Here is a 26,019-nt window from a genome sequence, read left to right as displayed (position 1 = left end):
GCCCAAGCACGCTAAGCTGAAGTGGCTCGAGGGGAGCACAGCGGTCCTGTCACCCAGGACCAAGGAAAGCCCCCCACCTCCCCCGGCCTCGGTTTCCCCCCTCCATGCCCCACCCCCACCCAGGTGACAGTGGCCTGGGGAGAATCCGGAGCCGCTGTTCGGAGCTGGGTCATTTATGAGGCTCACTGAGGAGCCAAGGGACCTGGGCAAGGCGCCGAGTACCAAGATTAGGGGCAAGGGTGGCAGTCACCCCCACGTCCACGGCAGGGGCAGGGCCACAGCATCCCCCGTGCCAGAGCCACGAGCACCACCCCGAGCCACACAGGAAGACACCGAGGCAAAGAGCAGGGACGCGCTGTGCCAGGTCACATGGCAAAGTCAGGACTTAACTCTGGTCTGACCTTTTAGCAAATTCTCTCCTTCTTTAAAGAAAATTCCAAAGACTGCTATGCTCCTCGCTGGCCGGCGGGCTTCTGCATGTGACAAGGCCTGAGTTTAAATCTCAGATCAGCTCTGGCTGGCGGCGTGACCTCGGGCGAGTCATTTAACATCCCTGGGCCTTTTTCTCCCCCTCAGCAAAATGGGGGCCCTATAGGACTTTCATGGGCTTTAGGTACCTGGTGCCTTTGTGTCCCCACAGCCCTGCCTTCCCACCCTGCCCGTCCTGATGCCCCTCACTGCCACGCGGGACGCTGGTGGGCTGGGGTGCTGGCACCAGCCCTTGTGGCCTCTCGTCCTGCCGTGTCCTTTTTGGGAGCTGGGCTGGCCTGTGACTGGTCTCGCTCCTTTCAACAGGCACATCTGGGTGCAGCTTACCCAGGGTGGAGCATCCCCTCCCAGGGCACCCAGGCCGAGCTGTCCCTCCAGATTTCTCCCCTAGCCCAGCGCTCCGCTCCGGGCAGCAGTTGCCCCCGCTGCTGTTTATAGCCTGTCCCCTGGGGACCTGTCACTCCAAAGGAGCTGTTTTTGGTTTCCAGAGAGGCGCTGGGTTTCTGGGTTTATTTCTTGTTAGAGAAGTGATGCCATGGAAATGGGAGCAAGGGGTTCTGCGTGATGCCTGCCTGTGTGAAGGATACAGATGTCTCCCATGTAGGACCCCCCCAAACACCAATGGGCTCTGCCCCCACCCCCCACACACACACAAATTAAAAGAAATGTGACTTCTGAGGTTGACCTTGGAGCAGGCCCAGAGCCGCAACCTCTGCCGACAGCCAGCTGCCCCCACCACACAGGCCCGCCCTGTCACGGTGCGGGCTGCGCCCTGCAGTCTGCTGTCTGCAGGGTCTGGGGGTGCCAACAGGAACCAGGAAGTCAGAGAACAGGAATCACTTGCCTGGGGCCACACGGTGTACACCAGCACTGGACTTCAAACCCAGGGCTTCGCTCCCTTCTCTGTCATCTGACAAATAGCTCTTGGTGTCCTCCAGGGCTCAGCGGGGAGACAGCCCTTGTCTTTGCCCATAAAGGGCACTGGTTCTGGGGTGGGACACAGCTGGAGGCCGTGATCGTATTGCTTCTAAGTACTAAGTGGCAAGTGCCTATCAGGAAAGGTCTCCTCAAGGAGAGGGCAATTTTGCTGGGACTCTGAAGGTTGAGCTGGAGTTCACCAGACCCACTCAGACCTCACTGCGGAACAAATTACCAGCAAGTCTTCTCTCTGCCCTCCCCGCTCCAGGTGCATCTGTGCTGTTGCCACTGCCGGCAGCCCCACTGCCTGCAGCCTCCGCCTGATGGGGTGGTGACCACCCCGCCCCCAGTTTGTCGCCAGAGCCATGGGGTCCAATGACAGTAATCAGGCGTCCTGTTTCCAGCTGATGAACATCACCGAGGAGGAGCGGAGCCTGATTGCCTCTCCCTGGTTCGCCGCCTCCTTCTGCGTGGTGGGCCTGGCCTCCAACCTGCTGGCCTTGAACGTCCTGGTCAGAGCACGGCAAGGCAGCTCGTACACGCGTTCCTCCTTCCTCACCTTCCTCTGTGGCTTGGTCCTCACCGATTTCCTGGGGCTGCTGATCACCGGGGCCATCGTGGTGTCCCAGCACGCTGTGCTCCTCGAATGGAAAGCTGGCTGCAGCCTCTGCCACTTCATGGGCGTCGTCATGGTCTTCTTTGGCCTGTCCCCGCTCTTGTTAGGAGCCACCATGGCCTCGGAGCGCTACCTGGGCATCACCCAGCCTTTCTCCCGCCCTGTGGCCAGCTCACAGCGCCGGGCCTGGGCCACAGTGGGGCTGGTGTGGGCCGTGGCCCTGGCGCTGGGCCTGCTGCCGCTGCTGGGTGTAGGCCGCTACACTGTGCAGTACCCAGGCTCTTGGTGCTTCCTCACACTCGGCTCTGAGTCAGGAGACATCGTCTTTGGGCTGTTGTTTGCATTCCTGGGCAGCCTCTCGGTAGGCCTGTCCTTCATGCTCAACACCATCAGTGTGGCCACCCTGTGCCATGTCTACCACGGGCAGGAGGCCGCCCAGCAACGCCCACGGGACTGCGAGGTTGAGATGATGGCTCAGCTTATGGGCATCATGGTGGTGGCCAGCATCTGTTGGATGCCATTGCTGGTGAGTGGCTAGTAGGGGGTGAGTTGGGGATTCCTGCCACCCTTGGCAACTGGTTCTTGGTTCACCCAATATGAATTTAAATACCCAGGTTCTCATAAGGTAAGCAGACACCACATATTCAAGTGTCCTTCCTTGAGTTCATGGGCAAGACACAAGCTCAAAATGTTGGGTTCAGGACGGAGGCAGAGGCAGTGTCCTGGGAGTGGGTGATTCAGAAATGGACACCAAAGCTCCATCTGGGTATGTGGAAGCTTTTCCAGAGGAGGGGCATTGAAGCTGAGGCTTTGCAGGATGAATAGGAGTTTGCTTGCTGGCCAAAACCAGTGAAGGCATTCTAGGTAGAAACACTGATTTATTAAAAAGCTCCTGAATCCCTATTGTGCTTAGTCTGTCTGGACTGGACCCCTAGCCCTGGCTAGATTTTCCCTTATTAAAGGGTACTTAGCATGTTTGCTTTTTTTCATTTTTGATTGGGTGGGGATGAGTATGGAATTGGACACTTCATGCCAAACAAGGACTTGTTGTGTTACTGTGCCTGCGATGAGTTCCCCTCCTCTATCCTCTCTGATTACAGGGATTTAAAAGGGTTTTGTCTCTCAGCATAGTTTTAAGAAAGAAATGAACTTGTTTATTCATTTGTTCCTTCAACAAACTTCGAATGACTGCTGTGTTCCAAACCTGGTCTAGACACTGAGGACACAGCACAGGAACAAAACTGACTAAAATGTTTCACTTCCTGGAATTCCTAGGCAGTGGGGAAGCCAGTCAATAAATAGAGGAAATGGTAGATACTAGAAAGCAACAGGGCTGGGACAAAAACTAAACCCGTGGGATGGGAAGGCTGCAAATTCTGTTTTACTTTGTTTTGCTGAGAATGTTTTAACATGTATAAATGGTCAGAGAAGTAGAAGCATATTTTGTGACATATGAAAATGGCTTGAAATTCAAATTTCCTCATCCAAAAATTAAGTCCTCTTAGCACACAACTACTCCTACTAGTTCACATGTAGCTTCCGCTACCAAGGTAGTGTTGGGCAGTTATGATGGGCTATTAAAATATTTACTGTGTGTCTCTTTGAGAAAAATTTTCCCACCAAAGGAGACTCAGGAATCATTTAATCATTCAGCGATTCTAGCTAGGATGCTTTCCCCATTTTGTCTAGCAGTTAAACTCCTATTCATGTCTTAAAGCTCCAACTCCAAGAGTTTAAGGCAAAAGAGGACCTATTCTTGATGCTCCAGAGGACGCTGGGGCAGATCCCAATCAGGGACTGCCAAACTGAGGGGACATTTGAGCAAAGACGTGGAGGAAGTGAGGCGGTAAAGCATGCGGAGATCTGAAAGAACAGCAGTCCAGGCAGAGGGAGCAGCCAGTGCAAAGGCCCTGAGGTAGGCCTGTGCTGGAGTGTGGGAGGAACAGTGAGAAGGTCCGTGTGGCTGAAGCAGAGTGAGTGAGGGGGAAAGGGAGGACGTGGGGGCAGAAAGGTCATAGGGGCAGGTCATGATGGGTCTTGTGGGCCTCAGGAAGGCCTTAGGCTTTGATCTTAGGAAGGTGGGAGCCCTGGAGGACTGTGGCAGGGCATTGGTGGGACCTGGTGCTTGTGCTCAGAGGTGCCCTCTAGTGGCTGCCAGATGATGATGGTGATGATGATGATGATGGTGGTGGTGGTGGTGATGGAGAAGAAGAATATAGAAATGTTCTTGACTCTACAAGACTAGGTCTGGGAGGACACCCTAGGGACAGGACAGGAACACTTTCCTCAGAAGCACCATCCCATCCCTACAGCTGGGACCCACCCCAGGCTCTGGTTCCTTGCCTGCTTCCTGGTGGGGCTTCACACTCATGCCACCTTGGAAGGCCTCTGCCCCCAGCACTCACACCGAGCACATAGACACTGTCCAGCCTGCTCCCCTCACTGCTCCCCGGGCCTTGGAGTACCCAGAATGGGCCCTGCCTGCCCTCCAAACCATGGCAGCTGGGGCTTCGAAGTTTAAGAGTCGATCTGCTTGACAAAAGCAGGGAAGCTGTCCCTGGTGGAATCATTGAATGCTGGATGTTTTGAGTCCCCTTTGTGCACAAACTTATTCTTATCAGGCCAAAAAGTAAACATTTAAAAGTCTTTGTTACAGCTGTTCCGCTCTGCAGTTGATTGTGAAAGCTGCAATGGGCGTGTCTGGCCCCAACAGAATTTTATTTATGGATACTGAGATTTGAATTTCCTGCCACTTTCATGTGTCACAAAATATGCCCTTTCCATTTTTTCTACAACCATTTCACATTTAAAAATATTCTTAGCAACACAGGAAAAACAAAACCAACAAAATAAAAATTGGTTAAGTAAACATTTGGCCAGTGTTCTACGTCCCATGGTTCCCTACTGCCCCGGAAGGAAGGCCACAGACACCCTTCCAGGCGGTTGGGAGCCTCCACTACTCCCCCAGGCCACGGCAGGGCTTCCTCTGAACCCCATTATTGCCCATGCACCCTCATCACAGATCTGTTGTCCCCAGCCCCGCTGCAGCCACCTGGTCATGTGTCCCAGCCAAGCCCTGAGCAGACTTGCGTGGGACCAGGGTCTCTCTTGGCCAAACAGTGTCCCCAGGGTGGTCAGCACACAGGAGTGCTCAGGAAACAAGTTTAACATAATTTTAATGTAATATTTAATTTTCATATAATAGTATTTTAACATGCTACATTTAGTATAATGAGTTTCAATTATATTTAACACATTTAAAAAGATAATACACATTATATATAATATATTTTTACCATGTTGTTTTCAATATTTAATAATCGTATCAAGTGTATAATATAGTCCATATAATTGACATTAATTCACATAGCTAATTAATATATTGCATTATATTATATAGTGGTCAATATACTGTACATAATTATAATTTCACATATTATAACTAACAATTCTATTAATTATTATAGAAGTAATAATGTTATATACTATAAAATAATTTGTAAATAATATTTTACTCATCTAATATTAAGTATGAACCCAATATTTAATAAATATATTAAAAAATTAATACAGGAATTATTCAGTATGTTTGTCATAAAATTTATAAAATATAAAACTTAATTAAATATTTTATAAACTAGAAGACAAATTTTAATATCATAAATCTTTAAATATTTATATTATACAATATTAATTGTAGATACAATGTATTTATAGTATACAATCACATTATTCAATGTAATTTACTGTAATATTATATTAAACTTTTCTAAAATTGGATATGTTTAATAGAATGATAGTGATGGCAGTATCATCTGCCAGTAACCTCTGATACCTGCAAGTTTTCTTTTCCACCATATTTAACGATGCCCAGGAAAGAGGCAGGAAACATCATCGGAAGTTCAGAGAGGTCAGGCAGCTCTCCCAAGGTCACACAGCAAAGCAGTGATGGAAGTGACCGTGGGTCTCAGGGAACCACAGGTGACCTGGGCCGGTGCTGGTGGAGGGGGCAGGCCTGCCTGGCCCCATCTAACGCTCTGGGTCCCCACAGGTCTTCATCGCCCAGACTGTGCTGCGGAGCCCGCCCGCCATGAGCCCGACCGGGCAGCTGCCCCGATCCGTCGAGCGGCAGCTCCTCATCTACCTGCGCGTGGCCACCTGGAACCAGATCCTGGACCCCTGGGTGTACATCCTGTTTCGCCGGGCGGTCATCCGGCGCCTCCATCCTCGCCTCAGCACCCGGCCCAGGTCTCTCTCCCTCCAGCCTCAGCTCACCAGGATGTCCATGTGCCAGCCTAGCCCCGATTAGCCCTTGTTCCTCCCTAACGGTCACATCAGCTGGTTCTGAAGTTCCAGGAATGACTGGACCGATGGACAAAGACTTTAAGAAGCAAGATCGTGGGCTGTCTTCCAGCAGCCCTGAGGACTCCCCAGATCTTCCCTTACCCCCTTTCCAAAGCCCTTCCTCCTCTCAGCCCCCCAACCCCAGGTAGAGTATGTGGGGGTGTTGGGAGGGTGTCTGGAGGAAATCAGCCTTGGGAGCTCCGAGGCAACAGCCTCCCCTTCTAGAAATCTTCCAGAAATGGGGGGACTTTGACTTGTAAATATTGCTCCCCAACCCAAGAAGGCTGTCTTGAGACCGGACATGCATGGGCAGGACACTGCCTTTCTTGCCAAAATCTCTCTCCACCCGGCTTGATTTTCCTTTGGGCTGATCGCTGACATTTGGGGTGTCAGGTTGCTGTCTAATTGGCTGCAGTGATGAGCAGGGCTGGGCTGTTGGGGTGTGTGTTGGGGGGGCGGGCGGTACTTGGTTGCAGTCCCTCCCCACCTCCCTTGCGGGCTTTACCAAGCCCTTCACAGTGTGATCACGCGGAATTCTCCCTACATCCCCACGGGAAGGGTTCTGGCAGTAAACCCATTTTGTTGTAAAGGAATAAATACCAAGGAGAGCCCTCGTAAGCCTTTCCTTCACTCAACAGCACTTGCTACTCCCCACTAAATGGGACAGCGTCTGTCTGAGCCGAGTAGGTGCTCAATAAAGATTGAAGACCAGATGGACCCCCGAGATTCCGTGTAGCCCCGCAGAGCTGCAGAGTGTGAGTGCCAGCACTGTTAGCACTTAATGAAGTGGCTGACACATAGTAGGAGCTTAATTGGCACTTAGTGTGTCCAAGTCAGCCCCCAGGCCCCATGCCCGCCCTGTCCTTTGCTCTCTCCCAAACTCCCCACCAAATGACAACAAGCTGCGAGTGTAGAAGATGCTTTTATTCCCCATGAGCCCTGGAGGTACCTGAGGAGCAAACCATCTCCTGCCCCCTCCCCCTCCACAGACCTGGGATCTGCTTACACCTCCCAGAGCCAGGCCCCATGAAACTGAAGCCACTGTTTCCACCCCCCTCCCACCTGGGGGGAATAAAGTCACATGATGCTTCTAGGGCACCCAGGTTGGGGGGGGCAAGACGGGATGGGGACCACAGGGTCAGAACTACATCAGCCCCAAGCTACAGCCTGCACCCATGGTGGGGGAGGGGCTCTGACTCCCTGAGGAGGAGGAGGGAGCTGTCTGCCTCCCAAAGTCTGGCTCAGTACCAGAGCTATCAGGTCCCTGAGCTGGGGGTTCAGGCATCTGGGAACACAAGAGGGACACCCTGGGTGCAAAACTAGGGATGACAGAAATGGTGGGCTGGCTGGACTTCTGGGGTCCCAGCTGGGTCCCAGCTGGCTTCTGGGGGGCTGCAGGGGCCTGTCTTTGGGGTCAGGTGGCAAGCCAGTTGGATTCCCCCGATTCAGGACTAGGCAAGGTTCCATGTACCAGATCTTGGGGCTGGGGTTGAGGTCCAGAGATTTTGCTGGAAACTGGGGTTGAAGCTCTGGGTGGAGGACCTGGGTTCTGAGGTTGGCTTGGGAGAGTGGGATCAGATTGGGTTCTAGGGTCAAAGGGGTCTGTGGGTGGAGTCCATTTTTAGAGCTGAGCTGGATTCTGGAGCTGGTCTGTGTTCTGGAGCTGGATTGCGCTCCAGAAGCAGGCTGAATTCATGAGCTAAAGTGAGTTCCAGAGCTGAGCTGAGTTTTTACACTGGTCTGTGTTCCAGAGTCAGGCTGAGTCTCAGAGCTAAGTTGGGTCTCAGAGCTGGACTGGTTTCTAGAGCTAAGATGCACTACAGAGATGGGTTGAGACACAAAGCTTAACTGAATTCTGTTACTGGCCTGCATTCTGGAGCTAGGCTGAGTCTCAGAGCCCAGCTGAATCCTGGGACTGGACTGGGTTCTAGAACTCAGCTGAGTCTCAGAGCTAGACTGGATTCTGGAGCTAACCTGGGCTCCAGGGCTGGGTTGGATTCTTGTACTGGTCTGGGTCTCAGAGCTGGGCTGGACTCTAGAGATGAGCTGAGTTCCAGAGCTGCTCTGCTTCCCAAAGTCTGGCTCAATACCAGACCTATCTCGGGCTGTGACCAGGAGCTGATCTCTAGAACTTGGCATGGTTTTTGAGATGATCCAAGTCCCAGAGGTGGGCTGAGTTTCTGAGCATGGTTGGGTCTCAAAGCTGAGCCTGCTCTCAAGTCTAGACACAATTGTGGATCTTAAGCCTTTTGTTGCCTGGGTCCGAGTTCCAGGACTAGATTGGATTCCAGAGTTCAGTTGTGTTCTAGAACTCAACTGGGCCTCAGCAACTGATGGTGTTTTGGAGCTGGTTGGGATTTCAGAGTCAGTCTGTGCTCCAGAATTGAGCTGAGTCCTGGAGCTGGGTGGGGTGCTTGAGCTGGACTGAGCTCTAGAACTTGGCCAATCCTTATTGTTGGTCTGGGTGCCAGAGCTAGTCTGTGTTCTAGAGAGGTAATGAGGTTCAGCATCAAGCTGAGCTCTAGAGGCAGGTCTTACTTCAGAGATGGATGGAATTTCAGGATGTGTCTGAATTCTGGAGATAGTTCTGGCTGTAGCATTAGACCTAGATGTAGTGCTGGACTCAGATTCTGAGCTAGGATCATCACTTGAGCTGGAGTGAACCTCATGATGGGGTTGGGTACTTGAATGCAACTGGGTTTTAGAGCAAGGCTGGGATCTGGGTCTGGAGTGGGGAACAGCATGCACCTGGGCTCCTGAGCTGTTCTGGGTTTGTGGACAGGCTTTGGGTTGTGAGTCCTTTTTGGATGCTGAGCTGGTTTGATTTCTGTAACTGGGCTGCTGCTTGAGTGTCGCTTGGACTCCAGAGCTAACTGGCATTCCTAAACTGGGCTGGGTGTCTGGGGATGGCCATGTCATGGAGCTGTCTTGAGTTCCAGAGTCAGGTTGAGTTTTAAGGCAGGACTTGGTTATAGATTGTGTCTGGGTTCCAGAACTTGACTTGATATCAGAATTTGGCTTAGCCTCAGAGATTTTCTGGGTTTTAGGGGAGGTCTGGAGTTGGGAACTGGGCTGGGTTCTAGAACTCAGTTGGGTCTCAGGACTAGAGTGGGGTCTAGAGATAAACTTAGTGTCAGGGCTGGCCTGGATTCTAGAACAGGGCTTGGTCTCAGCACTGAGCTGAGATTTAGAACAGGACTTGGTCTCAGAGTTGGGCTTGGTTTCAGAGCTAAGCTGGGCTCCAGGCTTGGTCTCAGAGCTGGGCTGGGTTCGAGAATCAGACTTGACCTCAGAGCCAGGCTTGGACTGGGAACTAGAGGTGAATTCGATCTCAGAGCTGGTCTGAGCTCTGGAGCTGGACTTAGCCTCAGAGGGGTCCAGGATTCTAGAGGATGGCTGGGTTTGGGGGCTGGCTTGGGACTCAGAACTGGACGGGGTTCTAGAGGTGAGCTTGGCCTTAGAGCTATCCTGAGCTCTAGAAGGACTCTGGGTTTGGGAACTGGATGGGGTTCCTGGGGAGGCCTGGCTCTCAGATCTGAGCGGGGCTCTGGAGCAGAGCTGGGCTTCTGGAACTAGCCGGAAGGGCTGGGGCAGAGGGCTGGGCTCTGGGCTGGGGCTGCGTTCAGCTCCGGGGCAGACTAGCCACAGGCCTCCCTGGCCTCGCCGATGGCGGCCCACACTTCCACCACAAACTCGTCCGGGAAGGCAAACTCGCCCAAGACGGAGTCTAAGTGATGCGCAAACTCCTGGACGCTGACCGTCTTCTTGGACGTCTCCACCATGGTGGACGCTGCAGGCCGAGCGGGAGAAGTGGGTGAGGGTGCTCCCCAGGGTCCAGCTTCCCCTGGGGCCCCTATCTCCACCCTGTGGCTGCCCTCCCCCTGGGGTCCACCCAGCTTACCCTGGCCCCTTACCCAGCTCTGGGTCCCGAATGCCCATGTAACTCTCCAGCAAGTCGTCCACCCTCCTGGATGCCTCCTCTTCAAATTCACTGGGCTGGGAGCACAGGGGAGCAAAGTGGGAGGTCAGGGGCCTTGGATCTCTCCAGCCTCCTCCAAACCCCCCTCTTCTCCCTACCCCTTAGGGAAGAGCAGGTTGGAGCCTCACGTGAGTCAATACTTCTTCAGCTGGCACCCTATCACCCTGCCTCACAAGGGCGCCCACTGGGCGGGTGGGGGGCTGGGACCAGAAGGGGATCTTACCCAAGGCGACTCTGAAGCAGCAGCGTGCGCCAGACGCAGGCGCCCCGAACAGGCCCCCCCTTCACTCACCACTTCCTCCACCGTGGCAGCCCCTCCAGGACGAAGCCGCAGGGTCTCCCTCCCACTGGTCACTTTTGTGTCCACGGGACCTTTGCTGCTCCTGCTCCTCTGGCCAATCATGTCTGGAAAGGACAGCGGGGGGAGGGCACATGTTCTGGGCAGAGCCACATCTTCGTAAACACTCAGAAGCCACCAGCTGAGCCTTTTTGAACTTTCGTACCTTTCAAAGGCCTCCATGTGTCTGTGGAGTGAATCTTCAGAGACCCCTTTCTACCTTGCCAGGACAGGAATAAGCCGATATAACAGGTCTAGGCCCACCATCCCGATCCCGTCCCAGCCAGAATGCATCTCAAGTCTTCCTCCTCTGAAGATTTATTTATTTTTATTTATTTATGCATGCAAGAATTGCGGTGTAGGCCAAAGGTGCAGGGGGTGAGAGGATTCACCAGACAGCGCGGGGAGCAGAACAGGTGGATCTACTGAAACACTGCTGAGGGGAGCAGCGGGGAGACAGGAGAGGTCTGCTGTGCCATGTGGGTCAGCTCCCTGGCCGGGGATCAAACTCGTGCTGCAGTGGCTGGCGATTGCTTCATAGTGCTGAGACTTAAACCCTGTGCCACCAGGGAGGCCCAAGATGACTCTTTCTAGAAGAGACTACTGAAGACCCTCCTTGGAGTCAGAGGAGCAGTTTAGAAAAATTCTTTCTCTCCAACTGGTTCTCCCTAACTTACAGCCACAGCTCTTGTCCACCGCTGTGACATAGGCCACCCCCATGCTGTCCACTCTCTCTGGGAACTCTCTCCTGATGTGCCAGGGCAGCTCTAGACCCTCCTGCTCTAGAACAGTTTCACCAGTGCCCCAGCCCACGCTAAGATAAGGGGCTCATGCCAGAGTGTAAATTAACATGCTGCTCCCTTCCCCGAGAAAGTCTGGTCATATAAAAAAAAAATTCCCACTGATTCACCCAGGGTGATCTAGTGCCGAGATTTTCAACCTGTGTATAAGTTGGGGGGGGGGGGCGGATGGTGACTTTGTCCCCCAGGGGACAGTGATAAAATTTAGAGACATGTTTGGGGACGTGACTGGCACCTGTTGGGTGGAGGCCAGGAATGCTGCTCAACACCCCTCCGTACTCAGGTGCCCCTGCCCCACGACAAAGAAACATCCACCCTCAAACGTCACCAGTGAGGAATGTGCATCCAGGGCAAGTTCCTGTCTCATCCAGAAATCAGTCACAGATTCTTTGAAAAGTGTCATTCCAGAACTAACCATAGCCTCAAAATCAACTCACAAGATAGCTCGAGTCGCATCCTCATTCTATTCTGACATTCGTGAACTTTCCTCTGCTGCTCAGACTTAATCTAACAGCTGTGTTACGGATGCAGTGCCAGAAACTCCCTGGCATGTCATCAAAAGCATCTAGAAACTTCCATTCTTTCCCATCCCCCCACCCTCCACTTGGTCAGGCCTCCACAGAACCTACTTCTGCTGGAGCTCCCCACCTGCTTGGGCCCCCGGACTCTCACCGAAGGCTCTCTTGGGCTGCACCAGGCGCAGGGTGAAGGGCTGGGCCTTGGGCAGCTCCCGGAGCATCTTGGCCACCTCGTAGTGGCGGCAGCCCACGATCGAGTGGTCGTTGATGGCTTCGATGCTGTCACCCACGCACACGGCTTCGATTCTGTTAATGATGCTGCCCTCCTTGATCCTCTGCGGGGGACCCAGAGTCACTCACTGGGCCACGCCAGCCACCCCAGACCCTTCTTAGAGCAGAGAAGGTGCAGAGACTTGCCCCAAGTCACCAGGCACCTGGGAAGCCGCCTGTCCCCCATGGGCACCTTGATGAAGGCGTAGCCAGCCCCGTTGTCTGTGATGGTCAGTCCCAGAGCGTCCTCTGTCTTAGTGACCTCCACCTCCTTGGTCTCGCCGCGCACGTGGGCAAAGATAAAGTCCTCCAACCCTATCTGGCCTCCCAGGAGTTTCTGCATGTCCACTTTGTGACTGTTTAGGGTGCAGAATAAGATCTGTCCCCAGGGGAGGGGGAACCCAGAATTAACAAGTGCTCATCCCCACGTCTGCACAGGACAACCAGGGTGACGGGCTAAGGGGGTGGACAGGGGAGCCAAAACCCACAGGGGCAGAAGGCGGCCAGCTCCCTGGCACCAGCCTGTCAGAAGCGGGAGGCTGTGGGACCTCAGAATGGGATGGGGAGCAAAAAGGGAGACTGGGGCCCCCAGAATAGGGGAGCAGGGTGAGACGGAAGCTGTGGGCAGGAGGAGACCCCCCTCTCGCCTCCCCCAGACTCCCACATTTAACCCTTTGGGGACTTGACGCCCCGATCATCTTTTTAAAGCAGATTTGAGTCAGCTGGCGCCCCCTGGAGGCCGTGCGGCGCGGCCCCGCAGCCCAGCCCTGCCCCTGCGCGTCCTCACCTGGCAGGTACCGCCACCCCCAGCCCCGCGCGCGCCCGGGACGCAGGGCTCATCCCCGATGGCCGGACCCACTCCCACCTGGGTCGGCGCAGAAGGTTCTTGGACGGTCTAAGGACCCACTAACCCTAGGGGCTGCTCGCCCGTCTCATGCGCCGGCCACGCGAAGGGGGTGCTCTGGGCGCCGACATCCCCGCATCCCAGAGGCTGTTCTCTGAGGCCCGGGGATCCGGGCCCCTCCGTCCGGGGATCGGGGATGCCGAGGCCCCCAGGCCAGGGAGTCCAGGCCCCACCCTGGCCCCGGGTCAGCTGGGTGGGCCCGGGCGCTGGGGTCGGGGTCTCACCTCGGTGGGAGCGATCCCGAAGGCCTCGGCGATCTTGGCGTAGAGCTCGCGGACGTTGGTGAAACCCTCGATCTTGCCCGTGGGGCTCCCGTGTGCGAGCTGCGTGCGGAATACGAGGCGCGGACGGACTCGGGGCGCGGGCGGGGCGGGGGGCGCAGCCCGGGGCTCGGCGGGGGAGGGAGGGGGCGCGGGCGGGCGCGGGACCTCGGCCCCCCGGGCCTCGCGGGCGCCTGCGCTCTCCATGACCCGAGGAGCTGCGCCGCCCGACCACCGCCGCGCCGGATCTGCCGCTTCCTGCGGCCTCCCCTCCCCCGGCCGAGGGCCCGACAGCCGAGCCGCCCGGGTAAGGGGATCCGGGAACCCGAGCCGCCCGGGAAGGCGACACCGCCGGGCACCCAGGGGCGCGGGCCCAGGTGTCACGGCCCTGCCAGGACCAGCTGCGCGCTCCCGGGAGACACCTGGCGCGCCTTGCGGCCCGAGCTGCGGGCCCGGGAATAACGAGGGTCCCGAGCAAGAAGGGGGCCAGCGGGGCGTCCCTGGGCACACCCGCCCGCGAGGCCGTGCGCCTCGATCTTCTCTTCGCCACCCTGGGAGGTGGGCAGGAGGGTCACCCTAGCAGGGCCGGGCCTCGTCCAGCCCACGCTCAGCCACAGCCCTCCAGGCCTCCCCGGCTACCCCGGCCTGCCTCGGGCCTCTCCACGGCTGGTCCCTCCACCCCCCGCACCTTCTCCCAGATTCCCACGTGAGGCCCCGGCTGCGGTGTGCTCCCTGCCAGGGCAACACAGGGCGCCGGGAAACTCTGGGCACCGGCAGGGGTGAGGCCCCTTTCCTTGCTCAAATGTCACATCCTCTGGCCACCTCCCAGGCTCTCTTCCCAGCTTCTCCTCTCTAGCACTTAGTGCAATCCCAGGTGGATATTTCACTTATTTATCTTGTGTCCCCATCTGTCTTCCATCTGAAATGCCAGCTCCAGGAGGGGCCCCCACCACACCCTGAGTTCCGAGGCTCCCTATCCACAGGCAGCTAGCACATGGTAGCCCTGGGGCCTGGCCCAGCACCTGGCCCCCATGCTCAGGCAACCTTTGGTGAAAGAATGAATGGAGGCCAAAGACACAAATGATGGGGAAGGTTCTGGACACCAGTAGGTGGTGGTAGGAGTCCCCTGGGAACACAACACTGGGCTTGCCCCAACAGGAACCTGGGTTCACAGAAAACATCAGTGGGGAGCCAGACACAGCGAAACAGAGGGCCCTCCCAGCTCGGAAGAACCTCAGACACCAAACGTTGATGGGAAAGGTGAGTGCAGATGGTTTTGAAAAGTGTAAGAAAGTTGATGTCAAGTTTAAAAACCCACAACATGGAAGGACCTGGAAAGTGCACTGTGGGACAGCCAGGAGCACGGCCTGGGCCCCCACCCATGTGGAAGGTCCAGAACTAGAGTAAATCCGTGAGAGCCAGGGGCTGGGGTGACTGCTAGTGTGGACAGGGAGTCAGGGAATGTTCTGGAATTAGAGTAAGCTGATGACTATGAATCAGAGTAACCTGACAGAGGTTGCCCTTCTTTGTGAATTAATGCTAGAAACCAAGGAACTGTATACTTTATTTTATTTTATTTTAAAGTGTTATTTATTTTTTTGAAGAGATTTATTTTATTTATGCATACAAGAACTGGGGTGTAGGCCAGAGGTGCAGGGGTGAGAGAACTTACCAGAGACAAAGCGGGGAACAGAACAGGCAGATCGGCTGAAATACACTGCCTAGGGGAGCAGCGGGCTAGACAGGAGAGGTCTGCTACGCCATGTGGGTTGCTCCCTGGCTGGGGATTGAAGTGCTGCAGTGGCTGCGGACAGCTTCATAGGTTGCATCTTAACCTCTTGCGCCACCAGGGAGGCCCTATTTTAAAGTTTTATTTTTATTTATTTATGCATACAAAAGCTGGGGTGCAGGCCAGAGGTGCAGGGGGTGAGGATTCACCAGAGACAGAGCGGGGAGCAGAACAGGCGGATTGACTGAACTACACTGCTGAGAGGAGCAGCGGGCGAGACAAGCAAGGTCTGCTGTGCCATGTGGGTCAGCTCCCTGGCTGGGGATTGAACTCAGGCCGCAGGGGTGATAACACTGAAACTTAATCCCTGTGCTACTAGGGAGGCCCCCACATTTGTATTTTTTAGGAAGACATATGTATGTGGTAAAATAGATGAAGACCTGCCTGGGGCTGCTCTGCTCCACGTGTGGCATGAGGTGCCTGCACCAGAGTAGGGCACACACTAGGGGGGGTTGATATTCATTGTGTGACTCTCTCAGGGCTGTCACGACAAAGTGCCACAAGCTGGGGGGTTTTTATAAAAAGAGGGATTTGTTTCCTTCCATCAGCCCGAAGTCTGATATCAGTTTATCAGCAAGACTGCTCCCTCTGACATCCTGGGTAGGGGCCTCCCAGCCTCTCCCCGGAGGTGGCCGTCAACGCTTGGTGTCCCTTGGCAACGCGCATTATTCCAGCATCTGCCTGTGATCACATGGCTGTCTCTTCTGTGTCCAAATCCCTATCTTATAAGGACACCAGTCATATTGGATTAGGGGCCCACCCTACTTCAGGATGACCTCATCTTAACTAATTATATCTGCAATGACCCTATTTCCAAATAAGGTCACATTCTGAGGTTCTGGAAGTTAGGACTTCCACAGATCTTGTGAGGGGACATTACTCAACCTGTAACACTGGTGTTTGTCAAGCTCTTCTCCAAAATTTTTAGGATGTTTCAATATTCCATTAAACACAGACATCTCTGAGGGGCCTCCTCTTGAGTGAAGCATAGAATGATCCCGAAGTTCCACTCCTGGTATATACCCGAGAACTGACAATGTTCAAACAAAAACCTGCACACACAGTGATTCACAGCAGATTAAAGGTGGAAGCAGCCCGTGTCCATCAGCAGATAAATGGACACACACGAAGTGTCCACCCACACACCAGAACATGCTTCAGTCACGTAAAGGAGGGCAGCTCTGACACTCGCTACCACAGGGAGTGGCCCTGAACATACAACGCCCAAGGAGAGAAGCCAGACACAGGAGGCCACGTGGTGTAAGTGCACTGACAAGAAATGTCCAGCACAGGCAGGACGACAGATGGATATTGGGTGTGTGACTGCCAGGGGACAGGGAAGGCAGGCCTAGGACCCCAAGAAAGGGAGATGGGCCCTGACACATCCTCTGATTTAACCCTCCTGCCCCCAAACATTCACAAGTTTGATATTCAAGTTTCACTTTTTTAATTTAAAAAGTCCAGATTGAACAGTGGTTAAAGCGCCACCTCCATCAGGGTCCCTCAGCAGACAAGGGTGGGATGGCCAGTACCAGTCAGTCCCTCCATTCTGCGCTGCAGGAGACAGGCAGGCAGAGCCTCCTCCCCATGTGGGAGCATGTCATGGCAGCTTGCCTGCTTGTGGGAACACATGAGCACCTGCTGGGAATCCCAGGGGGTCTGGGGCCCATTCTGGGGAACTGGTGTGCAGCCTGCCCCCACCTGCCGGGGAAGCGTAAGCTGCTGTGGGTCCAACCCTGTGACATTTCCACATCCCTGTAGTGTGTGATGAGGCCTGTGAGGCGAGCGGCCCTTGCTGGGGGCCCGACCATGGGGTCCCGTGGGTGTTGTGCTTGGTGGGGATTTTTCTGGTTTTGGGGACTGGAGGTTGAAAGCTAGAGGGTTGTTGTAGAAATTTAATTTTAGGGGAGCTGGAGCCCCCAAGGTGCAGGATCAGGCCTGGCCCCAAGGTGGACCCCCAGCCCTTCTTCCATGGGGCGGGGGCAGGGAAAGGGCCATGACCAGAGCGTGGTCTCCTCGGGATCTGTGGGCCGGCCAACACCCTCATAGGTGCTCGCTGTGACAGGAGAGAGGAGGCTTGTGAGGGGGGACCCATCATCTCTCAGCACCCGCCCCGATTCTGGGGGATCCTAAGGGCGGCCCCCTCAGTTCCTCCAAACGGATCTTGGGAGGGAAGCCTGGAATTGACTGCACCTAACCTGGGCGTCTGGGATCCACCCAGGAAAAACCCACCAAGCTTTAGAGAAATTCTGGCTCCCCCAAATGGCTTCCCATAGCCAAGAGGGGGGCGGGCAGATCCCACCCCGCGTCGTTAATATAGCAGGGGCTTGACCAGCGCCCCAGTGAGGTCCTCAGCCGCCCCGGGCCGAATGACCCCTCAGGGCAGAGCCCCTTGGGGCGGCGGCTCCGAGCGAGACCCCGGCAGCGGGACCCCACCGAGGAGGGCCACGGACCCCGCCCCCGCGGGGGCGCGAACCCAGTGCTCTCCGCGGGCAGCCCGGGCAGGTCTAGCCTGGGGCCGGCCCCGCGCAGGACCGCCCCGCTCGGCCGAGCGCCACGGGGCGGCACCTCTGCCCGGCACACACCTGGCGACCTGGGCCAGGATCTCCTTGATGCGGACGATGAGCTTCTCGTGCTGGGCGGGGTCGCGCTCGATGGCGCCGTGCAGCCGCGCCATGTACAGGTCCAGGGTGCCGAGCGTGGGCGTCTCGCCGGTGCCTGCGGAGGGCGGGGCGTCAGCCGAGCCGGGCGGGGAGCGCCCAGTCGGGGCTCCGCGGATCGGAGGTCAGAGGTCAGGGGGGTGCAAGGGCGCGGGCCAGGGGAGGGGCGCTGGCGAGTCAGAGGGGTGAGGTGGCGTCGGGGCGCCCGGGCCCGGGCAGTCAGTCAGCGGCGGGCGGGGCAGGGCGCGGCGCTGGCGGCTGGAGGGCGGCCGAGGTCGGGGGCACAGCCGCGGCCCAGGGACGGCGGGGCCGACAAAGGTGGGGTCAGCGGGGTGGGGTTGGTAAGGAAGACTCGGGGTTCAGCGAGGGCGGGGCCGGGGTGAGCGGGGCGGTCCGGGGAGAGGCTGGGGCTGTTGGGGGCGGAGACAGAGTCTGGGAAGAGGGTCCCCGGCGGGGCAGAGGCAACCGGAGACGCCGGCCGGGGCGGGGGCGGGAGGAGGCGGAGCCGTCGGGGCGGGGCGGGGCGGGGCCTCCGCACCCGGCACCGGCAGCGACGCGAAGCTGGCCGTGAGCGCCTGGCGCACCGCCTGGAGCTGCTGCTGCAGGGCCAGCGTGCGCCGCTCCTCCAGCGCCAGCTCCTGCTCCAGGCGCTCGCGCGCGCTGCTCATGCTCTGCGTGTGCCTCTGCAGCACCGCGTTCTGCTCCTCGAAGGCCACGTTCATCTTCCGCAGGCGCCGCAGCTCCGCCTCCCGCGCTGCAGCCAAGGAGCCGGGTCAGACCCGGCCGCTTCCTCCCCTTTCCTCTGCAGGCTGAGCTGCGACAACCCCCGCCCCCCTCCACGCCACCCCACGAAGAAGGCACCGCAGCTTTTAGTGGTAAATTCCCCCATCCCTGGCTCTCAGAGGAGCCCTTGGGGCCCGTCCTCTCGCACCAGGAACCTCAGGTCAGCGCTCACCTTTATTTTGGTCCAAGAACTCTTCAGTGAAGATGGGGACATCGAAGGTGGAGAAGCCCTCGCAGTCCCCACCCTGGGACAACAGGATGAGGTGGCAGTGTTTTTCGGGGCGGGGGAGGCCGACAACCCCCTCCGGGACGTTCCCTAGGCTTGGAGGGACTCTCTGGACTACTGGGACGGAGCCCATTTATCAACACTCCTAAGGTGTTCTTGCATACACCGGAGGATGGTGCTCGCGTCCTCCCGGGAGCCCTGGTCCTGGGTCAGCCAAGGCTCTAAAGACCTGCAGACCAGATCTGTCTTGCCCGTGGGCTCTCCTTGGAGAAGGGATGCTTACCTTGTGTCCATTCAAGAGGGTATTCATGAGCCCAGAGCCCGAGTCCTCTGGTGGTGGGGGGAGAAGAGGACAGGCTCAGCCTCCCAGTGTCCTCTGACCCCAGCTCACACACACTGTCTGCCTGGAACACCCTCCTGACCTCCCTCCAGGTCAGCCCTACTCATCCCGGAGTAGGCTTCTGCCTCGACTCCGCCTCATCTCAGCACCGCTCAGTCCTGCTCACTTACAACTGGCTGGTTGCATATCTCTCATCCCCACTGAACTGAGAACCCCATGGTGGGGGTGGCCAATCTGCCTGGGTCACCAGTCTCAGAACAGCCACTCAACTGTCATCCTACCTTTCTTGATCTTCTTTTCTTGGATCTTTTCCGTACACATCTTGTAGGCTTCTGACTGCTGGTACGCCCGCAGCTCCTTCATGTACTGCTGCTTCTCCCGCTCCGCCTCATCCAAGTACCGCTGGCAGGGCAGCAGAAGGCTTGGCCCAGCAGGGGGCAGAGGAGGCCTCCAAGGGCAGGACCCCATCTCCATCACCCAGGTGGCTATGCGAACCTTCCCAAGCTCCCTACTGCCCTTCGGTGAACCCCATCCCTCAGCCTGCACTCAGGCCACCTCCCAGTTCCCTCACCACAACTCTAGCCTTTACAAACTGCGCCCTGGTGCCTGATGACCACATAGTCCCACCTCCAGCACCCAATTTGCTTATTGAAAGCTGACTTGGTGCAAACTGGTGGTGTTTTGTTACATTTCTTTGTTGCTTTTGTAATGTTTAAATTACCAGGATTTGAAAATCAAGTTTGTACATAAAAATCCAGCCTCCATCCCTACTGGTTTAGACAGTTACTTTTCTATTTTTGCTTATTGCTACCCTCCCTTCAATAGGCTGGGGAGGGCTCATGGGTGGCCAACTCTCCAGGCAAGAGAGGACCCCACATTAGATCCTTTGGGGAATTTGGCCGCCAGGGGTTATCCAAGTTAGCGGGAGGACAACGGTCCCAGGCTGTCCCACCTGCTTCTCTGCGGGCTGCAGCTTGCTCCACTCAGCGCCCAGCATCTTGGTGATCTCGGGGAAGGGCAGGTCCGGGTGGCGCGTGCGAATCTGCTCTCGCCGCTCATTCAGGAAGCGCACGTAGCCGGTGACCGGAGCCTTGGGTCCATTTGGCAGGATCTTCTTCCGCTTCTTGCCCTTAGGCCACCCGCGCTTCTTCACCGGCTGCACAACGCGGCCGCCATTGGGAGGAGTCAGGAGGGGGGCGGGGCCCAGAGGGGGCATGGGGAGGCTTGGGTGGGGTCTAGCCCGGAGATAGAACCCGAAAGGCCTGGAGATCTGGCCGGGTCAGCCGTCGAGGCTGGGAGAGGGGTGGGCCCTGGCTAGGGATGGAGGGATCGGCGCTGCTGGGGCAGAGGGCAGGCCCGGGCTGCCACGGGCTCGCGCTGTGGGCGTGGCCTCTGGGCGTGGGCGTGGCCTCTGGGCGTGGGCGTGGCCTCTTGCGGGGGAACCCGGGGACCACCCGAGGGTGCCTGGAGCCGGGGGAGCCCCGGCAGTGGGCGGAACTGGCACCCGCGGGGCGGGGTCTGAGCCCAGGGAGGCGGGCAACCTCCGGGAGAGGCGTCCGCAGGGAAAGGCGGCTGTGGGCGGGGCCACGGCAACTTCAAATCCAGACTGGGCGGGGCCTCAAGGCGAGGGGCGCGATCCAGGGCCTCCCGCCCCCGCGCGGGCGCTCACCTCCTCCTCTTGGGACCCCTTCTCGCCGGCCCGCGGGCCCTCGCCTCGCTCTTGCTTGACAGCCACCACGAAGCCCCCATGCTGGCCCGGAGCCTTGCCGCCCGCCGTCCTGGAGCCACGGGGCGCCACGGTCACCCCACCCTAAGCCCGACCTCCAGGCTGGAAGTACGGCGCCCGGGCCCCGGCAGGGGGGTCGGTACCGGGGCGCTCGTGGGGGCAGCAGGGACCCCTGGGAGGAGCCGAGGCCCCGGGACGCTGGGTTCACCGCCCTCGCCTCGACGGACGCGTGGCCACGAGGGACTCGGGTCCCGGGAGGCGGGGTCGGGGCAGAGGTGCTGGGGCCAGCAGAAGACCGGGGGACTGGGTCGGGGTTGGAGGAAAGCGGTGGGGGGCAGCAGAGGGGGGCCCGTCCCGGGTCGGGGGGCCGGGCCCCGGGCGGGACCGAGGCGCTCGGGGAGGCGGCGGGGGCCGGGCCGCGGCCCCGCGCGGGGGGAGGGGACGTCGCACTCACGCTGCGGCCGCGCCGGGCTGCTTGGGGCCGTGGGACATGGCACTCCGGGCCGCGCCTGGAACGCAGACGCGTGGCGAGAGACGGTACCCGAGCGGGGGCTTCAGAGTCGCCGACGGCGGGACCCGCTGCGGAGCCGGGCCCCGGGCGCAGGGGGGGCCGGATCCGGGGGCGGGGAGGCCCTCGAGGGCGGGCGCCCCAGGGATCCTTTGTTGGGCGATCGCCTCCCGGAGGGCCCGGTTCCTCACCCCCCCGCCCGGGAGGGGCCCCGTCCCGATCCCGGGATGCCCGCGCCCCCGCCCCCCTGCAGCGCCCCGAGTTCCGCGGCTGTTTTCACCTCCAAAGAAACTTTCCGGGACCTCTCGGCTGCTGCGACGCTCCAACCAACCGCCCCGAGCCCGCCCCCGCCGCCCGCCCCGCCCCGCCCCGCCCCCGGCATGCTAATAACGACCCCTGCGAGTGGTCGGATTGGGTGTGACCTTCCCCAGGGGCGTGAACATGCAGATGAGGGTCGGCGCGCCGGTTGGCGATTGGCTGAGGGTGCCGCGGAGCCGCGTGGGAGGTGGGTCGGTAGGGAGGCGGGCGGTGCGTCAAGTTCGGCTGCGCTCGACCACCCTCGGGACCAATCACGGCGCTTTGAGACCTCGACGGGCGGAGCCTCTTAAAGGGCCAGCAGGCGCGGTGCGGCGGCGTCCCGGACTGTAGGCTGGATACCCGGCTCCTGCCTGCTCCGCGGAGCTCGGGGCCCGCCCCAGTTGTCATAGCAACGGCGGAAGGATGCCTGGGAAGGGACTATTGTCCGTGCCGACGGCCGCCTACCTGCCCCAGAGCGAAGTAGGGCTTCCTGACACCCTTTTGGGGAAGTTTCCTTTTTATTTATTCACTGGACTTAGGGCCCCCGGCGTCCCTCTGGCCGGGCCTTAATTTGAGTCCAGGGCTCCTAGACGCGGGGCTGCTCTACCCCTAGGGCCGCCGCTTCCCTGGTGCGAAATGAGGCGGCCGGCAATGCCCAGGACCAGGAGGCCGGCAATGCCCAGGACCTGGGATACTGCCCAGGTGAGGCCAGGCCTGGGTCGGAGGCATTTGGGAAGTGTAGTGGGTAGGCAGGCTGGACGGTGGGATCCCGGGGACCCGGGTCAGCAGGCTGGTCTCAGGGCCTGGGCCGGGACTTCCCCTGCTGCGTGTTCACGATGCCCCAACTGACCCCAAACAATCTGCCCTAATTTCCCTGCACAAGGCGCCTCTCCTTTACCTCACGCTGGCCAACCTGATGTTCCGCAAATGAGTTCGTTTCATTCATCCCTATTTTGCACCCTCTTCCCTCCACCTTGAATGTCTCTCCCCGGATTATCTCCCTGGTTCACTGCTTAATGTCCTCCACGTCTTTGCACAAATGTCACCTCCATGAGGCTGTCCCACACTTATTTTTTCTCTCCACATGTCCCTCTCCATTTGACCTGCCTTTTTGCTGATTGCTATATTCCTAGCACCTAGGCGATGCAGCATCTTAGGTGGCTAAATAAATGTGGAGTTGGGGTCTCCCCTGGTGGCGCAGCGGTTGAGCGCTGGGCTGCGAGGCTGCCCGCAGCCTCTGCAGCGCCGGTTTGTTCCCCGGCCTCCCGCGAGGGTCCCACAAAAAAATAAATAAATGTGGATTTACCTTGCAATCCAGCAATTCCACTCCTCGGAATACACTGTAGAGAACTGAAAACATGTCCACATAGAAACTTGAGCACAAATGTTCACAGCAGCATGATTCACAACAGCCAAACAGTAAAAACTGCCCAAATGGTCACCAATTCATTGATGGATAAACAAATGTGGTCCACGCATCCAGTAGAATATTATTGGTCATAAAAGGGAATAAATTGGGCCTCCCTGGTGGCGCACGGGGTTAAGTCTCAGTACTATCAAGCTATCAGCACCCACAGCAGCATGAGTTTGATCCGGGTCTGGCAAGAGAGCTACCCACATGACGGATAGACCTCTCCTGTCCGCCTGCTGCTCTCCTCAGCAGTGTATTTCAGTCAGTCCTCTTGTTCTGCTCCCCACTCTGTCTCTGGAGAATCATCTCAGACCCTGTGCCTCTGGCCTACACCCCAGCTCTTGTATGCATAAATAAATCTTTAAAATTACTTATTTATGCATATAAGAACTGGGTGTAAGCCAGAGATGTGGGGGGTGAGAGGATTCACCAGAGACAGATTGGGGAGCAGAACAGGCGGGTTGACTAAAATACACTGCTGAGGGGAGCAGTGGGCAAAGCAGGAGAGTTCTGCTTCTCCATGTGGGTTGCTCCCTGGCCAGCTGGGGATCGAACTCTTGCTGCAGTGGCTGGTAGCTTGATAGCATTGTCTTCTATCCCCTGCGCCACCAGGGAGGCCCAATAAATCTTTTTTGAAAAAGGAATAAATTGCTTATTCATCTTACAACAGATGAGCCTTGAAACATGACCACACAGTGTGTAATTCCATTGATGGTAAATGTCCAGAACAGGCCACCCACACAGTCAGAAAGTGGGGTCATGGTTGGCTGGGGAATTAGCAGGAAGTGGAAGTGCCTGCTGACAAGCATGGGTTTTGTTTTTTTTTTTTTCCCTGGATAATCAAAGTGTCCTAAAATTAGATTTCAGAACTCTGTAAATATACTAAAAACCACGGAGTTGTACACTCTAAATGGGTACATTATGTGATAGGTTAATTAAATCTCAGTAAGTCTGTTTTCCTAAGAGGTCAGTCGGGGTGAGGAAGTCAGCAATGTCCCGAAAACTTGACAGACCAAGATTCCAGACTCGGCTCTGTTGCTTTATCTGCTTTTAGCTATGATCCTCACCTTCCATTCCTCTCTCAGCTTGGTTGAAAACAATCTAGGTGGGCCTCCCCAGTGGCGCAGCAGATGACCGCTGGGTTGCGAAGCTGCCCGCAGCCTCTGCAGCGCCGGTTCGATCCCCGGCTACTCCCCGGCCACCAGCAAGGGTCCCACCTGGCGCACAGACCTCTCCTGCCGCCCGCTGCTCCCCTCAGCAGTGTACTTTGGTCCTTCTGCCTGCTCTGCTCCCTGCTCTGGCTCTGGTGAATTCTCTCACCCTCCCGCGCTTCTGACTGTACCCAGTGCTTGTATAAATAAATAGATGGATCTTTAAAAAAAAAAAAGAAAAGAAAACAATCTAGGTGAGACTTCCAAGCTGGAAATCAGGGAAGACCCATCCTCTCATCCCTTCTATGGCTTGATTGATGAGCTGGTGTTGCCATAGAAACTGTCCTTCCACTCCCCAGGGAACCACACAAGGAGTTCAGGGGTCTTCTTACACATGAAAAAGGAAATGAAAGGCTTTGAAGCTGATTTTGAAATAGCTTGGCATCAGATGCCTTGCTGCATGAATATCTTCTAGGAAAAAAAAGTGCCTTCAATACAAATGGCACTGCGTCCAGTCCAATTCAAGCTGTACATAAGTTGTTTCACTTCGCATCTTTCATACTTTTATCTAAAACTGGATCCGGGGGCCTCCCTGGCGGCACAAGGGGTTAAGTTTCAGCACTATGAAGCTATCTGCAGCCACTGCAACACGAGTTCGATCCCTGGCCAGGGAGGTGACCCACATGGCATAGCAGACCTCTCCTCTCTCGCCCGCTGCTTCCCTCAGCAGTGTATTTCAGTGGATCCATCTGTTCTGCTCCCCGCTCTGTCTCTGGTGAGTCCTCTCACCCCCGCACTTCTGGCCTACACCCCACCTCTTGTATGCATAAATAAATCAATCTTTAAAAAAATAAAACTGGATTCTTTTGTCCCAAAATCATGAATCAGCTTTTTTTTAAATTTATTTTGTTTGTTTCTGCATACAAGAGTTGGGGTGTAGTGCAGAAGTGCTGAGGGTGAGAGGATTCACTAGAGAGAGTGGGGGGGGGAGCAGAACAGATGGAGCCACTGAAATACACTGCTAAGGGGAGCAGCTGGTGAGACAGGAGAAATCTGCTGTGCCATGTGGGCTAGCAGGGAGCAGGCAACTCTAAGTTCCAGTAGGGAGCTGGCTCACAAAGCGCATAGCAGGGAGCCTACAACTACAGGCCCAGGAGGAATCGGAACCCTATAGAACCCAGCAGGTAGTGCAAAATTACAGTGCCCAACATCGGCAACTAAAGGCCAAGCAGAGTCTGTGCTGGCAGGGAGTCAGCATCTGAGGGCACAGCAGGGAGCTGCCATCTGTGGTGTCCAGCTGGGAGCCGATACCGATAGAGCCCAGCGGAGAGCTGGCACCTATAGGACCCCCACCATTAGGGCCCAGCAGGGAGCTGGACAAGAATGGGCCCAGCTGGAAGCCTGCACCTATAGGGCTCAGTAGGGAACCAACACCTAGAGAACCGAGAAAGGGACTGTAAGTCTGGGTCCCAGCTGGAGCCGGCACCACTAGCCCAGCAGGGCGCCAGCAGCTTTAGGGCTCAGCAGGGAATCTGCATCTGCAGACCCAAGCAGAGACCTGGCAATTTCAGTGCTCAGCAGGAGGTGACACCCACATGGCTCAGCAGGGAGCCCGCAATTACAGTTCTTAGCCAGGCACTGGCAAGGCTAGAGCCCAGCAGGGAGTCTGAACACGCAGATAGCCTCACAGTGC

At 57.0% G+C, this 26,019-nt stretch overlaps 3 protein-coding genes across 3 annotated transcripts; 1 reads left to right on the top strand and 2 right to left on the bottom strand.

The window, feature by feature from the left end:
- Nucleotides 1-1,814: 1,814 nt before the first annotated feature.
- Nucleotides 1,815-6,332, top strand: TBXA2R (thromboxane A2 receptor; the record flags this gene model as incomplete). Its single annotated transcript, XM_084248631.1, has 2 exons — nucleotides 1,815-2,549; nucleotides 6,075-6,332. The coding sequence occupies 2 exons, from the start codon at nucleotides 1,815-1,817 to the stop codon at nucleotides 6,330-6,332; spliced, it is 993 nt and encodes a 330-aa protein (XP_084104757.1).
- A 3,673-nt stretch (nucleotides 6,333-10,005) lies between these two features.
- GIPC3 (GIPC PDZ domain containing family member 3) lies at nucleotides 10,006-13,722 on the bottom strand (the record flags this gene model as incomplete). The annotated part of the gene is made up of 6 exons (XM_084248943.1): nucleotides 13,400-13,722; nucleotides 12,465-12,650; nucleotides 12,156-12,336; nucleotides 10,639-10,751; nucleotides 10,282-10,363; nucleotides 10,006-10,157 (listed from the first exon to the last, which is right to left on the bottom strand). The coding sequence occupies exons 1-6, from the start codon at nucleotides 13,640-13,642 to the stop codon at nucleotides 10,006-10,008; spliced, it is 957 nt and encodes a 318-aa protein (XP_084105069.1). The 5' UTR covers nucleotides 13,643-13,722.
- Nucleotides 13,723-13,815: 93 nt separating this feature from the next.
- On the bottom strand, nucleotides 13,816-21,824 carry HMG20B (high mobility group 20B; the record flags this gene model as incomplete). The annotated part of the gene is made up of 10 exons (XM_084248630.1): nucleotides 21,748-21,824; nucleotides 21,414-21,468; nucleotides 20,903-21,011; nucleotides 20,186-20,389; nucleotides 19,515-19,635; nucleotides 19,177-19,223; nucleotides 18,840-18,912; nucleotides 18,423-18,638; nucleotides 17,818-17,942; nucleotides 13,816-13,986 (listed from the first exon to the last, which is right to left on the bottom strand). The coding sequence occupies exons 2-10, from the start codon at nucleotides 21,449-21,451 to the stop codon at nucleotides 13,816-13,818; spliced, it is 1,104 nt and encodes a 367-aa protein (XP_084104756.1). The 5' UTR covers nucleotides 21,452-21,468; nucleotides 21,748-21,824.
- Nucleotides 21,825-26,019: the final 4,195 nt, after the last annotated feature.

The sequence above is a fragment of the Talpa europaea genome (assembly GCF_964194135.1).
Source record: "Talpa europaea genome assembly, chromosome: 12".
Classification (NCBI taxonomy): domain Eukaryota; kingdom Metazoa; phylum Chordata; class Mammalia; order Eulipotyphla; family Talpidae; genus Talpa; species Talpa europaea.
Note: the sequence above shows the minus strand (reverse complement) of the source record. Positions and strands in the feature narration are given on the sequence as shown.